Raw genomic sequence first — 14,042 nt, 5'->3', positions numbered from 1 at the left:
AAGGAAACTCATGGGAGCAGACCAGTGGGGTGGTGTGGGAAAGGGGTGAAGGGCAATAGGAATGGGCTCTGGATCCCAGCTGGGACAGATGAATGGGAAGAATAAGGCAGAATTCAGAGGAAGGAAGGGGCTTGCCAGACTTGAGTTTGCATATCCCTCCAGGGGAACAGGTTTCCTTCAGCTTCAGCCAGCCCTCCTTATCTTTATCTCAGAAGCGCTTCACATTTTTTAGGTTATGGAAACATTCTAAGAATCTGATTAAAATTATGGACTATCTTTCCTAGGAAACTGCACATGTCTATAGCTTTTAATATAATTAAACTTAAAACTGAATATAATTCTAGGAAATTCATGAAAACCATTCATGAATCCCAAGTTAAGAAGTCCTGAATTAAAAAATTCCTGAGGAGACACCTGGCTGGCTTAGTTGGTAGAGCATATGACTCGATCTTAGGGTTTAAGTTTGAGCCCCAGGATGGGTAAAGAGATGGAGGAAAGGGGGAAGCAGGCGTTTGCGGGTAGGAGGGAAATACACATCGTATAACCATTTGTGCTAGTAAACTCATTACCATGGACATGCCTTGCTTTTCCGATCAAAAAGGAAAAAAATACCCAAAAACAAATTAGTTGGCATTCAGGGCAAGTCTCAATCACAGCTTAACAACAGGGAGAGGAGAGAACCCCTCGTTTTACCAAATTGCCTACCAAACGTTTTCCCAAATTCTTTCATCAAAAAACATTTTAGGGGTGCCTGGGTGGCTGTTAGTTAAGCGTCCGACTCTTGATTTAGGCTCAGGTTATGATCTCACAACTGTGAGATCATCCCCTGTGTCGGGCTCCACACTGGGCCTGGAGCCTATTTAAGGTTCTCACTCTCCCTCTGCCCCCTCCCCCCCCCCCACGCCCACGCTCTAGCTCATCAAATAAACAAACAAACATTTTCAAAAGGCAAGATCCTTAAAAATGTAAATATAATTCCAATCATTGGTATGCATGAATTTCAGCCTAAAAATAAACTGGTATCAGATCCTTTCCTATCTTCACAAGGATTATGAAGCAGGCAAAAATATAGCACCTAAGAAGGGAGAAAGCAGAGGGACAAACAGAAAGAAATAACAGTAAAGGAGAAACAGGGAAAGCTGGAACACAATTTGCTTATTGCACAATCGCTTGCAATCTGCCTCCACCCATGGACACAAAAACAAACAGCTGTTCAAAATGATTTCACATCCCACCAGATAAATGTGCCAATATTTTCCCAAGAACTATGGTTACAACCAACTTCCAGTCACTTTCTAAGTACTCTGAGGCAGAATGAAGCAGAGTTAGATTTTTCTTTTTCACTTAACTGGAGTAGCAAAAGCTTGTACAAAGTTAGGTATTTCCTATGTTGTGAATAAGCGCAAAAGCTAATAATGGAGCCACATAAAACATTCGAACTTACTTGCAAAATATGTGATCACACTTTGTGGAAACAGGCTCTTTGATCAACTCCAGACTAGAAGGATACAAAAAATAAGAAATGAGGCTCAATAATTCATTTCAAAATAAATATAATCTTGGTAAAGAAGTTCAACTTTAAGTTGCTATAACTAAGTCAAAGTAAGGCTTTAAGTTCATTTCATAAATATTTATTAAATGTCTGCTGTGCTAGGAGCCAAAAATACAGCAGGAAACAGGATCCTTCCCTCCTGAGCTTCCAGATACCAAAACAGAATATATTACTCTAGTCAACACTCTATATTATCTTATTATTATTATTACTATTATTATCTTTAGCGTTTAAAAGATTAGCTGACATTGCTCCATTATTAATAAGTTTTCACCGATACACTTTTTTGAGCTATCTTTGTGAGGAAACATCCTATATATATCTTACCTAAACTTTAAGCTCTACAAAGACAAAAAACTTCTTGTATTTCTTTTGGATTCCCTCACAGCACTTTTTTCACATGTGACTACCTTTTTATTTTAAATTTATTATTTTCTTTTAATTTAAAGTAATCTCTACATCCAACATGGAACTCAAACTCAGGACCCAGAGATCAAGAGTTGTATGCTCTACTGACTGAGCCAGACAGGCGCCGCTTAAATTTCTTAGTATGGAAAATTTCAAGCATTTACACAAATAAAATAGTAAAATGAACTCCCTGTACCATCACTCAGTTACAACAATTTTTGACTTAAAGCCAGTCTTATATACACACCAGTACCCACTCAAGGCCCAGATTATTTTTTTTTAAGTTTATTTATTTATTCTGAGAGAAAGAGAGAGTGGGGAGGGGCAGAGAGAGAAAGGAAGAGAGAGAGAATCCCAATTTCAGTGTGGAGCCCAATGAGGGGCTTGAACTCACAAACCTATGAGATCTTGACCTGAGCCAAAATCAAGAATCGCTCACTTAACCCACTGAGCCACCCAAGCACCCATGAGCTCAGATTACTTTAAAATAAATTCCAAGAGGGGTGCATGGGTGGCTCAATTAAGCACCAACTTCGGCTCAGGTCATGATCTCACAGTTTGTGAGTTTGAGCCCCATGTCGGGTTCTCTGCTGTCAGCATAGAGCCCGTTTCAAATTCTCTGTTTCCCTCTCTCTGCCCCTCCCCTGCTCACGCACGTGCACTCACACGCGTGTGTGCTCTCTCTCTCCCCAAAATAAACATTAAAAATATTTATAAATTAATTCTAGGAATCATTCATTTCAATTATAAATATTTCAAAACAAAGTTTTTAAAAAATAAAGATCTTGGGGTGCCTGGGTGGCTCAGTCGGTTAAGCGTCCGACTTAGGCTCAGGTCATGATCTCGCGGTCCGTGAGTCCGAGCCCCGCATCGGGCTCTGTGCTGACAGCTCAGAGCCTGGAGCCTGTTTCAGATTCTGTGTCTCCCTCTCTCTGACCCTCCCCCGTTCATGCTTTGTCTCTGTCTCAAAAATAAATAAACGTTAAAAAAAAAAATAAAAAATAAAAAATAAAAATAAAGATCTTTTCAAGATGACCATGAAACCATTACTCTTAAAAAAACAATTTCCCTTATACCATCTAATATGTAATACTCCAATTTCCCTCATTATCTCTTAAAGTTTAATAATTAAATCTGTTTAGATCAGGATTCAAATAAGATCCATACATTGCATTTGGCTGGTATATCTTGTCTTTTTTTTTTTTTAATGTTTTTTATATTGAGAAAGAGAGAGAGAGAAAGAGAGATCATAAGTGGGGGAGGGGCAGAGAGAGAGAGGGAGACACAGGATCTGAAGCAGGCTCCAGGTTCCAAGCTGTCAGCTCACAGCACGACTCGGGGCTCGAACTCACAAAGTGGGAGATCATGACATGAACCAAAGTTGGATGATTAATCGACTGAGCCACCCAGGCACCCCTCAAATGTCTTTTAATCTATAGATTTTCCCTTCCTTTTTTCCCCTTGTCATTTATTTTAAGAAGTATGTCAGCTGAGGGTGCCTGGGTGCTCAGTTGGTTGAGTGTCTGACTCTTGGTTTCAGCTCAGGTCATGATCTCACAGTTCGTGAGGTCAAGCCCCGCGTAGGGCTCCACACTGACAGTGTGGAGCCAGTGTGGAGCCGGCTTGGAATTCTCTCTCTCCTTCTCTCTCTCTCTCCCTCTCTCTCCCCTGCTCATTCTCTCTATCAAAATAAATAAATAAAAAGAAAAAAAAATTTAAAAAGTACATCAATACGTCATTTGATCCACATCATCTCCCTCATTCTGGATTTTACTGATCGTAACCCTATGATATGGTTTAGCATGTTCCTCTTGCCTCTATTTCCTATAAACTAGACTTACAGGCTCGATCAATTCAGGTTTGGTTTTTTTGGCAAGAACACTTTACAGGTGGCACTTTTATTATGTCACTTCAGGAGGTACATGATGCTTGGCTTGTGATCACTTTGTATAAAGAATGTAACAAACACTGAAGAAAATTTAGAAAATAAAAAACAAGCTTAGAAAACGATTAAAATTTTGAGAAAAGAAAATTGGTCACCCAAATTCCCATCCTTGTGGGTCCATTCACAAAATCTTTCTTATTTTCTAGAAAATCTTAAGATCTTCTTGAGACTCTTTCATTTATTAATAGAACAAATGTTCATTGGGCACCTACCGTATACAAGTACTGTTCCTGGGGATGTGACATACAGCAGTGGACAAAACAAAGCCTGTCCTCATAGAACTTTCATTTTAGCTGTGGTAGATAGTTAATTGAGAATTAAACAAGAACATAGGAGAATAAGGGCTAGAAATAAAAATAAAGCTCAGTAACAGGAATAGGGAGTGCTGGGGTGGGAGATCTATACAGAGTGATCAGGAAAGGCCTGATTGAGGTGACATTGGCAGACAGTTGCATGTGAGGAAACAAGCTGTGCAACAGTTGGGAGAAGAACATTCCAGCAGAGGGAGCAGAGAAGGCCGACTCTGAGCAGGACCATGCCTGGTGTTTTTGAAGGACAGTGAGCAGGCCTGTAGGGGAAGCGCTAGAAGAGCTCGGAGAGGCAGCCAGGAGCCTGAGCAGGTAGAAACCTATAGGCAATTTTAAGTTTTTATCTTTTATTCTGAACGAGAGCTTTAGCAACGGATTTCTGGTACAGTTCAGCCAGGACATCAAAAAACAGGTAACCTGTGTGTGACAAGAATGTGGGTCTTTTCATTAAATGTTAACTTTTTAGAAAAGGATCACAAGAAAAGCTGGGGGACAATAGTCTCGTTGTGAAAGGTCTGGTAACACAACTCTTGTGATCATGGGGCTTCTGACGCAACACAGGGTAACGGAGAAAAGAATATCAGAGTAAGTCAGAAGGCCAGGTTTCTACTATCAGTTCCCTTTTTTATTAGCAGAGTGACCTCAGGCCAAGCCCTCGACCTGAACATCAGGTTCCTTCTCTGTCACCCACTCTACCAGTCTCTTTAGGTTATTGTCAGAATAAAAGTAAACGCTACTTGGGAAAATGTTCACAACCTGAGATGACTTCTATCAATGTGAGAATTATTATCCGGACCTAATGTGATTTTAAAAAGAAAACCACCCAACAAAGAGAACTCGATTTGCTACTAAATCACTATTCCTCAGATAAGCTACATATCAAAGAAATTCTCGGCAAAGGCGAAATTGGATTTAGCTATGATGCCAGATGGCTTTCATTCTCACCACTGCCTCAATTCTGAAATAATTATGTTTCAGCATGGTAATTATGAGCCAAGCTATACAAACATACTGTAAACACAAACTTTAAACGGATGAAAACTCCAATATGTAAAAAGGTAATGACTGTTGAAAAAAACCTTGAAAAGGGAATGGGAATAAAAAGAAAAAAGTCAGTCCTCTTTTAGAGCCTGATGAAAGTGAATGTTTACTATAAAGATGATTCAAATATTTTATTATTTTTTTAAGTTTATTTTGAGAGAGAGTGTGCATGGGAGGGGCAGAGAGAGACAGAGAGAGAGAGAGAGAAAGGAGAGAGTCGAAAGAATCCCAAGCAGGTTCTCAACTGTCAGCGTGGGGCTCAGTTTCACCAACAATGAGATCATGACCTGAGCCAAAATCCAGAGTTGGACCATTTAAGTGATTGAGCCACCCAGGTGCCCCTCAGATATTGTAAACACTTTTTGACTCAGGCAATTTAGACCTCCTGCATATTTGCCTTTGGGCTTCTGACATGGGTAAGTGATTGGAAAAAGAAGCTAGGTTAGGGTTGAAAAACCACCACCACCCAGCAGGATACATATTTTAGCAAACTCTTCTGAAAGTCAAAAATTTTATATGGTCATGTGCAAAAGGTTAGAAAGAACTACTAATTATCAGAAGTAAATATCAATAACTTAGAGGTCAGCAGAAGTGGTTTTAGCTCAAAAGGCCTCAAAGAAGCTGGAAACCTATCCTCTAGCTACCCTCAATAATACTTTGCAGTCACCATCAGGAATCATTTATTAAGACATAATGGCAAATTCCACTCTTCTAGCTAGGCACTGGTAAACAAACAACAGGGGCACCTGAGTGGCTCAGTCAGTTAAGCATCGACTATTGATTTCAGCTCAGGTCATGATCTCACGGTTCATGACTTCAAGCCCCATGTAGGGCTCTGCACTGCAGCTTAGAGCCTGCTTGGGATTCTTTCTCTCCCTCTCTCTATGCCTCTTCCCCACTCATGCACATGTGTGTGTGTGTGTGTGTGTGTGTGTGTGTGTGTGTGTGTGTGTGTGTGTGTGTACTCTCTTCCTCTCAAAATAAATTTTAAAAACTTTAAAACAAAAAGTGGAGTAGGTAGGATTCCCATCCTAGAACTTCCCCCGTGAACGAGTTTAAGGTTTAACAATGACCAGAATGAAAAGCTTTAGTTTAAAAACTTAAGTCCATTGCTAGTAGAAAATAGATCTTAAAAAGTAACAAGGAGCCAGAAATAACAGGACGGCTAACTGAAAATGAAAATTTAGCACTAACTTTCATTCTTGTGTCTTTACTTTTTATGTATTTGAGTTTTTTAATTGATGGTTTAATTTGCCAGAGTGAGAAAGAACATTACATTTCTATAACTGAGTCCCATGGAAATGTAAAATAAATGGACCCAGATGCCACACTATTGAGGACTTTTTTGATCACTCTTTGTAATTATCATGAATAAGTTTTGCTTTTTCAAAAGCAATTTTTTTCTAGTTGTCATTTCCTGCTTCTCTGGCTCTGATGATTCATAAAGTAGGCTATAAATCTCATTTAGCTCGTTTTTATTTAGATGAAATGTTGAGGGGCAAGGGAGAGGAGGATTACTTATAAATCTTGTATCTCTCTGGAAACACAACTTGCATGTTCTTTAATTTTATTTACTTGACTCCAAATATGAAAAACAATTTTATGAAGCACAAAGGAAAATTTACTTGAATTGACTCTCCTTTATTGAAGGTAAGGGGCAATAGGTGCAGCTTTCCAATTTATTTTTTGAATGTTTACCCACCACTAACCATCACCATATTAAAACCCATTAAACTAACAAAGAACCAATTTAATTAATGTTAATTAATATTTAATACCTTCAACAAACGTTTACTGAGTGGCTACTATGTCCCAGGTATATAACTACTAAGGATATGGAAGTAAATAAAACAAAAATTCCTGCCTTCGTGGAGTTTAAACTCTGTAAGGGTAGAGAAAAAGGATAAATTATAAGGAATGTTAGATAGTAATAAGAACTATGGAGGAAAAAAAAACAGGAAAGGGAAATAAAGAGTGTGTTGGGGGTAAGGGTGTTTATTTTTTTTTGAGAGAGAGAGAGTGTGCAAGTGAGCAAGGGGCAGAGAGAGAGAGAGAGAGAGAGAGAGAGAGAGAGAGAGAGAGAGGAAGCAGGGCTCAAGCTCACCTGATATGGGACCCAAACTCACCAGCCGTGAGATCACGACCTGAGCCAAAGTCAGATGCTTAAGGACTGAGCCACCCAGGTGCCCCAGGTGTTACCATTTTAAATAGGGTTGTCTGGAAATGCCTCTGTGAAAAGGTGGTATTTCAGTCAAGATTTGTAAGCCATTCAATTATCAAGGGTAGAAAATTCCAGGCAGAGGGAAAAGCAAGCATAAAAGCTCAGAAGCAGGAGAGTATGTTCTAGTCTGAAGAAGAGTTAAGAGGCCAGAATGACCAGAGTAAAGAGAAGAAGAAAGATTCTAAATTTCCTTTCCGGCTTTTCACCAAGACATTCTGAGGTATGGTTTTTAAGTAGATTTAGTGACTACCATAGATACCACCTAGTGACTGACTGCCTGGGGCTCATAACCTCTGGCAGCCAGTGAAGCGCATGAACTCCCTTCCAGAGTAATGCTTTTAAATGCATAAAATAAAAAATATAAAATTATACAAGAAAATAATTATATTGAAATATAGTTCTAGCCATAGGCCTCCAAATGTCATGAAGGGTCAGCAAGAGCTCCTGAACTTTCTGGGGTGATGGAAATGTTACACAGATATATACAATGGTTAAAACTCATCGACTTGCACACTTAAGATCTCTACATTTCACTGTATGTAAATTATGCCTCGACTTAAAAAAAAAAAACCTTGAATATTCCTTGTTGTTAATGTTTATTTATTTTGAGAGAGTGCATGGGGGTAAGCACAGGAGGGGCAGAGAAGGGGAGACAGAATTCCAAGCAGGCTCCATGCTGTCAGCCAGAGCCCAATGTGGGTTCAATCCCACAAACCACAAGATCACGCATGACTTGAGCTGAAATCAAGAGTCAGAGGCTTAACCGTGAGAGCCCCAGGCGCCCCAAAACCTTGAATATTCTAGTCCCCTCTTTATTTTATAGATGAAGAAAAACAAGCTCACTCAAAGTCAGAGACTTACCAAAGACTTTGATGATTCGCAGTATTCTTTTTTTTCTTTAAAGATTTTATTTTTAAGTAATCTCTACACCTAATGTGGGGCTTGAACTCAACCCCAAGATGAAGAGTGGAGATCAAGTGGGGCGCCTGGGTGGCTCAGTTGGTTGAGCATCTGACTTCAGCTCAGGTCATGATTTCACAGTTTCTGAGTTTGAGCTCCGTATCAGTTTTGCTGCTGTCAGCACAGAGCATGCTTGGGATCCTCCATACCCCTCTCTCTCTGCCCTCCCCTGCTCATGTTCTCTATCCCTCAAAAATAAATAAACATTAAAAAAAAAAAAAGTGGAAATCAAGAGTCGCATGCTCTGTGGACTTCTTATTTAAATATACAGGACTAGTTCCAACTGGAGACCTACCCATTCACAAGCACCAATCATTGGTGATTTTATTTTGCCACTATTAACTATGCCCATTCCAAGTGATCTAGCTGTTTTTAGAGCCTGGATGAAAAGGCCACTTACTCCAAACCAGATCCCTACCCCAAAGTAGAACCAATCAAGACAGTCTGTGGGCTAGGAAAGATAGAGAGCTGAATGTGTTAAGGCGGTAAAAAGGGAAGGGGAGAAGCAGAGTGGAGAAAAAGGAGTAACTTCCTATATTCCCAAAGCTCTTGAGTTAAGAAAAGCAGCAACTTTTATAATTTAATTTTAATAGATAGTATAATTTTCTTCTCCTTAATATGTAAGGTGAATTCTACTTATTTGCATAGGATATAATCAAGAAAGGAAGAATCTCAAATTAAGAAACCCTTCTGTTGACTCACCAGATTGGACACTCTAAGATTTTCTGCATAGCATTAAGGACACTTTGTACTTCTTCAACACGATCTGCAGATAAATCCATTTCTCCCTGTTCCAATGAATTTTAAGGCATCAACTTAAATATATATGGATATACACACGCACAAGTCACTTTAAAAGATTTATAAGAACAGACTAGTTTCATTATATGTTATTTTTAAATAAGAGAAACTTAAGACTGAAGTGCTTCAGGATCATACCAACCATAGAATTAATGACAAAAGCTTTATTTTTTAGATTCAAAATATTGTTTTTTGTAATTAAAGACCATTATTTTCTCTATTTTTTTCCCACATACAGCCTCCAACCACTTCCTTTTGGTGTATTCCTCTCTCCAAGAAAAAGAAAGCCACAGTGGGGTGACTGAGTGAGTGATGGTAGCCTCATATTTCTCCAATCACCTGGCTCCTTTCTTTGTCTTGTGTTTAAAACCAAACTCAAAAAACAAGACCAACACCAACCAACGCTCCCCACCCCTGCCCTTCCCCAGTGTTTCTCACTGGTCTGCATTCATCTCAGGATCCTCTTTAGGTACGTTCATACCAGCAATATATGCGTGACTGCTGACGCCCCTCTACTTTCTTGTCCCTTCTCAGAAACGCGTATGAAGCCAGTTCTTTCTTCAGGGCTCCCCCTCCCTCACAACCCACCCTCCTCCTATTCTCCGACACATTCCTGCTCCCTTTCCTCCTTCCTCAGGATACCCTTCTCACACACCCCAGCCCGTCTTTTTACACTATATATTCCCCTCGGGACACATTCCAGTTCCTGTCATCAGGATTCCCCCTCGGACACACCCTGCTCCCTCCCTTGTCCTCAGTGCCTCCCCCACCCCGGGACCCACAAGGCGCCCCCTCCCCAATTTCCCCAGACTTAAGGGCTTCTCAGGTTCCACCCTCCGCCCGCCCCTGCCAGCCAGGTAATGCCCATCTTGTTCTTCCCCACTCTCTCCATACCTGTTTCCTGCCTGTCCCTCGGAGCACCCCTTGGGCCCTGTCCCTTCCGGCGAGCTGTCTCACCTTTACCCAGAGCAAAGCGTCGGGGCTTCCCGGGCCCAGGGCCCCACTTATATAAAAACCTCCCGGGCCGTCCTCAGTTCAGAAAAACCTCAGCGAGCTCTCGCCGCACAGTCGCACTTTCAATTTTTCTGTAATTCCCGCGCTTTCCTGTTGCCACGGAAACCGTCCGCGGCCGCTGAGCGAGAACCTCTCAGAATACGAGATCAAAACACGTTACGGAAGGGAGGAGCAGAAAGAGCCGAGAGTCTTTCCGGGATCCCGATTGGTCATCCATTCTTCCCCGCGTTACGTAATTAGAAAGAGACGGAAGAGAAAGAATTCTCCCCCCACTTTTCTGTGAGGCCCCTGCCCCCTCACCTGTACGCTTTCAGTTGCGGCTTATTACGTCACAGAGACTGCGGGACTAGGGTCGAAATCAATACCTGAGGCCTGAATAGGAGCGCAAGATAGTGCCTGAAACATTCGCAAGAAGAGGCCCCGTTCCCTCCCCATTTCCGCCGCAATGGAAGTCTCCAGTTTAGGTAAATAAAAGGATTGTGTGTGGGGAAAACTACGATTTCCAGCATGCATTGCGGATCGAAAGGCCTTCGACACAGTGTTCCTTGGAAACTGTAGTCTTATGGAGAGGCGTTTCCAACACCGGAAGCGGGCAAGAGTCTCACGGCAATCCAGTTGACAGATTGAAGAGCTCTGTGCGCTTACGCACGTCAACAGATATGGATTGGAGTGTTAGGTTTTCACATCTTGAGAGCGGAGAATAGGCTAAAGAACCTACAAGTCCCAGGAAGACTACAATTCCCATCCAGCCCCGCAAGTCTCGGGCAAGGAGTCCACTAAGGTCAGTGACTTAAGGGAATGCAGTGGACGCCGAATTTACCTGGGAACGGGAAATGGGCCGCGGCCCACGATTGCGCACTTGTAGTTCCGCCCCTCTGCCCCAGTGTTTGTTGTTGTTGTGCTGTTATGGCTGCTGTTGCCCAGCCCCTGCCACGCATGCTCGGCCAATCAAGGGGGGTGGTAGTTTTGAGAGACAACTGTTAAGAGCCAATCATCTTGTCGGAAACTCAAACTGGGGACTAGGTCCTATTTCTATCCGCCATGTTAGATTCACCCCGCGGGGAGAGCAGCAGAGCTGGCAGCGAACGGTTTTTGCACTGGCCTCCGGCAGGCGCCCCCCGGGGGCGGGGAGCTGGTAAGGAAGTAGCGGCGGTTACAGAGGGGTGGGAGCACATCGCCACTGAGAGGGCTAGGGGAAGTTTACGGAAGGGATCCTGCAAAAGAGAAGACTTTTTCCGTGTCTGGGGGCAGCCAGTCTTTTCAGTGACTGGATGAGAGAGCCGTTTGGGCCAGGGGGCCGAGGCGGCGGATACTTCCAGAGAGATGGGGGGGTCCGTGGCTCAGAACGCTCGGCATCTATTGATGGGAGGCTGAGACTCTCCAGCAGAAAGAGGGCCTAGGCAAAGAAAGCGAGATTCCTCAGGGGGTGGTAACACGGTCATGGGGTCTAGGGAAAGGATAACTGGAAGACAAGGATAAAGTCTGCAGGGGAAAAAAAAAAAAAAATGACAGTGCCCACACAGCCTCCCATCCCCATCCCCCTCTGCTTGTTGAGAACCTTGTAAAGATGTCTCCTTGGTCAGGGACCTCTGGTTTTGGAAAGGCACCGTTTTTCCTTTTTGTCAAACACCCAGCTATAGGTCACATGTTTTAACCCCCGGATTAACAGTCAGGCCTTTGGTGGAGACGGTAATCAAAGCTCAAGTTCCCAGGTCTGCTTCATTAAAGGGACTTTTGGTATCCTGAAAAATTTGACGTAGAGGAAAAGCTGACTTGTGCCAAGCAAAGGTGAGCCAGTGGCATGAACGTGTAATAATGCCAGTTTTGAAAACTGAAGGCCTAGGACCCAGCCGTCTGACTTTACTGGCTTTAAAGCTACAAGGACAGATGGTGCTAACCATAGCTTTGGTATTTCAAGTTCAAGATTAATGCTCTTGCTGAAAGAATTTTCACATAAAAGCCAAACAGAAATAGGCAGTTCTTTATGAAGACCTGGGTATGGTCCAGCTAAGCTAGAATCCCCCACTTCCTGTTTTCTCTCATCAGCCTACCAGCTGGATGAGCTCCAAAGTATTTAAACTAATTTTAATTGTGTATGTAATTTGGAACAAGGGAGTTAGATTAGTTTCCTTCTGGACTCTCAAAAGTGTGGAAAGCATTTATGGGAAGTTGAAAAGTAAGAAGGTGATTCAGAATATCCACTTTTTGGCTGACTGAATCAGTTACTTCATTTCCCAGATTTTTTTTTCTCCCCAAGAATCTGGGAAGTTGACCTGGGGAGGCATTCTGTCCAAATGTTAAGGACTCCAAGAATTGCATTCCATAAGAATGAATACTAGATGTCAGCAGATTGGTGCTAGAAACTGGGTTTGTTTTTTTTTGTTTTGTTTTTTGTTTGTTTTTTTTGGCTGTGAACTTGACTGTAGGTAGAGACAAAAAATGGAAAAAATTGGAGGATGATTGGTTTTGAATTTTTAAAAAACCCAGATCCTCAGAAAGCTCAAAGTCCTCTTTTTAAAATGTTTATTTATGTTTGGTTTTTTGGAGAAAGAAAGAGAGAGAAAGAACATGCAAGCAAGGGAGGGCAGAGAGAGAGGAGGGAGAGGGAGAATCCCAAGCAGGCTCCACACTGTCAGCACAGAGCCTGACGTGGAGCTTGACCCTGTGAACTGTGAGATCATGATCTGAGTCGAAATCAAGAGTCAGATTCTTAACCGACTGAGCCACCCTGGCACTCCCAAAGTCCTTTTTAATGACACTCTCAATGTATTGTGGAAAAACAGGTCTATTTTGGCTTCTAAAGACTGATTTATTACAATAATTTTTGTGTTTGAGTAATGTTCTCAGAGAACTTGGACACACGTTTTTATTTGACCTATTTTACAGATTAAGGAACTGAAGCTCAGGTCAAATGACTTACTGTTTTGTACATGGCTAGTTATGTGTCAGAGCTGTGTCTGGAGCCCAGCTCTTCTCAGCCCTTTTGCTCCCTCACCATTACACTGCAAATTCCTGAGACATAGTTGTTCATTTCCTTTCTCCATTTGCCTAGAGCAGAATCTGGTTCTTTGAAGAGATTTCTTAAAAGATTTGCTGATAAATATGTTTAAAAGATGACCTTTTTCATTACAACTTAGGTTCAGATTTTAGTAAACTACTTTTTCACAGAGTCATAACAAAATCTAGAGGTCCCCGGGTGGCTCAGTCAATTGAGTGTCCAACTCTTGATTTTGGCTCAGGTCATGATCTCATTGTTCGTGGGTTCGAATCCCACATCAGTTTCCATGCGGATGGTGCAAAGCCTGCTTGGGATTCTCTCTCCTCCTCTCTCTGCCCCTCCCCCACATGTGCATGTGTGCAGGCTCTCTCTCTCTCCAAAATAAATAAATAAACTTAAATAATAATCTAATAACTCGTCAGTAAATAAAATCCTTAATTAAAAACAACTGACCAGGGGCGCCTGGGTGGCGCAGTCGGTTAAGCGTCCGACTTCAGCCAGGTCACGATCTCGCGGTCCGTGGGTTCGAGCCCCGCGTCAGGCTCTGGGCTGATGGCTCAGAGCCTGGAGCCTGTTTCTGATTCTGTGTCTCCCTCTCTCTCTGCCCCTCCCCCGTTCATGCTCTGTCTCTCTCTGTCCCAAAAATAAATTTAAAAAGTTGAAAAAAAAATTAAAAAAATAAAAAAATAAAAAAATAAAAAAATAAAAACAACTGACCAGAATAGACATTAAATTATAGAATTGTTAACTTCTTAGGCATGATAATGGTATTGTGGTTATCTTTTCAAAAAGTC

The 14,042-nt window shown here is 41.9% G+C and overlaps 2 protein-coding genes across 15 annotated transcripts in view; one reads left to right on the top strand and one right to left on the bottom strand.

Moving 5' to 3' along the window:
• The window catches only part of BRCA1 (BRCA1 DNA repair associated), a 77,132-nt gene extending 65,886 nt beyond the window's left edge, over positions 1 to 11,246 (bottom strand). For 4 of the 12 annotated variants that reach the window (XM_047845844.1, XM_047845848.1, XM_047845849.1 and 1 more), the window contains exons 1-3: positions 10,131 to 10,674; positions 9,138 to 9,223; positions 1,445 to 1,498 (exon numbers count right to left, since the gene is read on the bottom strand). In XM_047845844.1, the coding sequence (XP_047701800.1) occupies positions 1,445 to 1,498; positions 9,138 to 9,217 (134 nt within the window). In that variant the 5' untranslated portion in view covers positions 9,218 to 9,223; positions 10,131 to 10,674. Of the gene's footprint in view, positions 1 to 1,444; positions 1,499 to 9,137; positions 9,224 to 10,130; positions 10,685 to 11,070 lie in introns of those variants that run through there. The other 8 variants (XR_007149442.1, XM_047845852.1, XM_047845851.1 and 5 more) reach the window with 5 other exon arrangements.
• The window catches only part of NBR1 (NBR1 autophagy cargo receptor), a 28,765-nt gene continuing 25,407 nt past the window's right edge, over positions 10,685 to 14,042 (top strand). The window contains exons 1-2 of one of the 3 annotated variants that reach the window (XM_047845857.1): positions 11,280 to 11,385; positions 11,885 to 12,038. The gene's annotated coding sequence lies outside the window, so the exon portion shown is untranslated. Of the gene's footprint in view, positions 11,032 to 11,248; positions 11,386 to 11,884; positions 12,039 to 14,042 lie in introns of those variants that run through there. The other 2 variants (XM_047845856.1, XM_047845855.1) reach the window with 2 other exon arrangements.

Source organism: Prionailurus viverrinus, unplaced genomic scaffold, assembly GCF_022837055.1.
Source record: "Prionailurus viverrinus isolate Anna unplaced genomic scaffold, UM_Priviv_1.0 scaffold_35, whole genome shotgun sequence".
Taxonomy (NCBI): Eukaryota; Metazoa; Chordata; class Mammalia; order Carnivora; family Felidae; genus Prionailurus; species Prionailurus viverrinus.
Note: the sequence above shows the minus strand (reverse complement) of the source record. Positions and strands in the feature narration are given on the sequence as shown.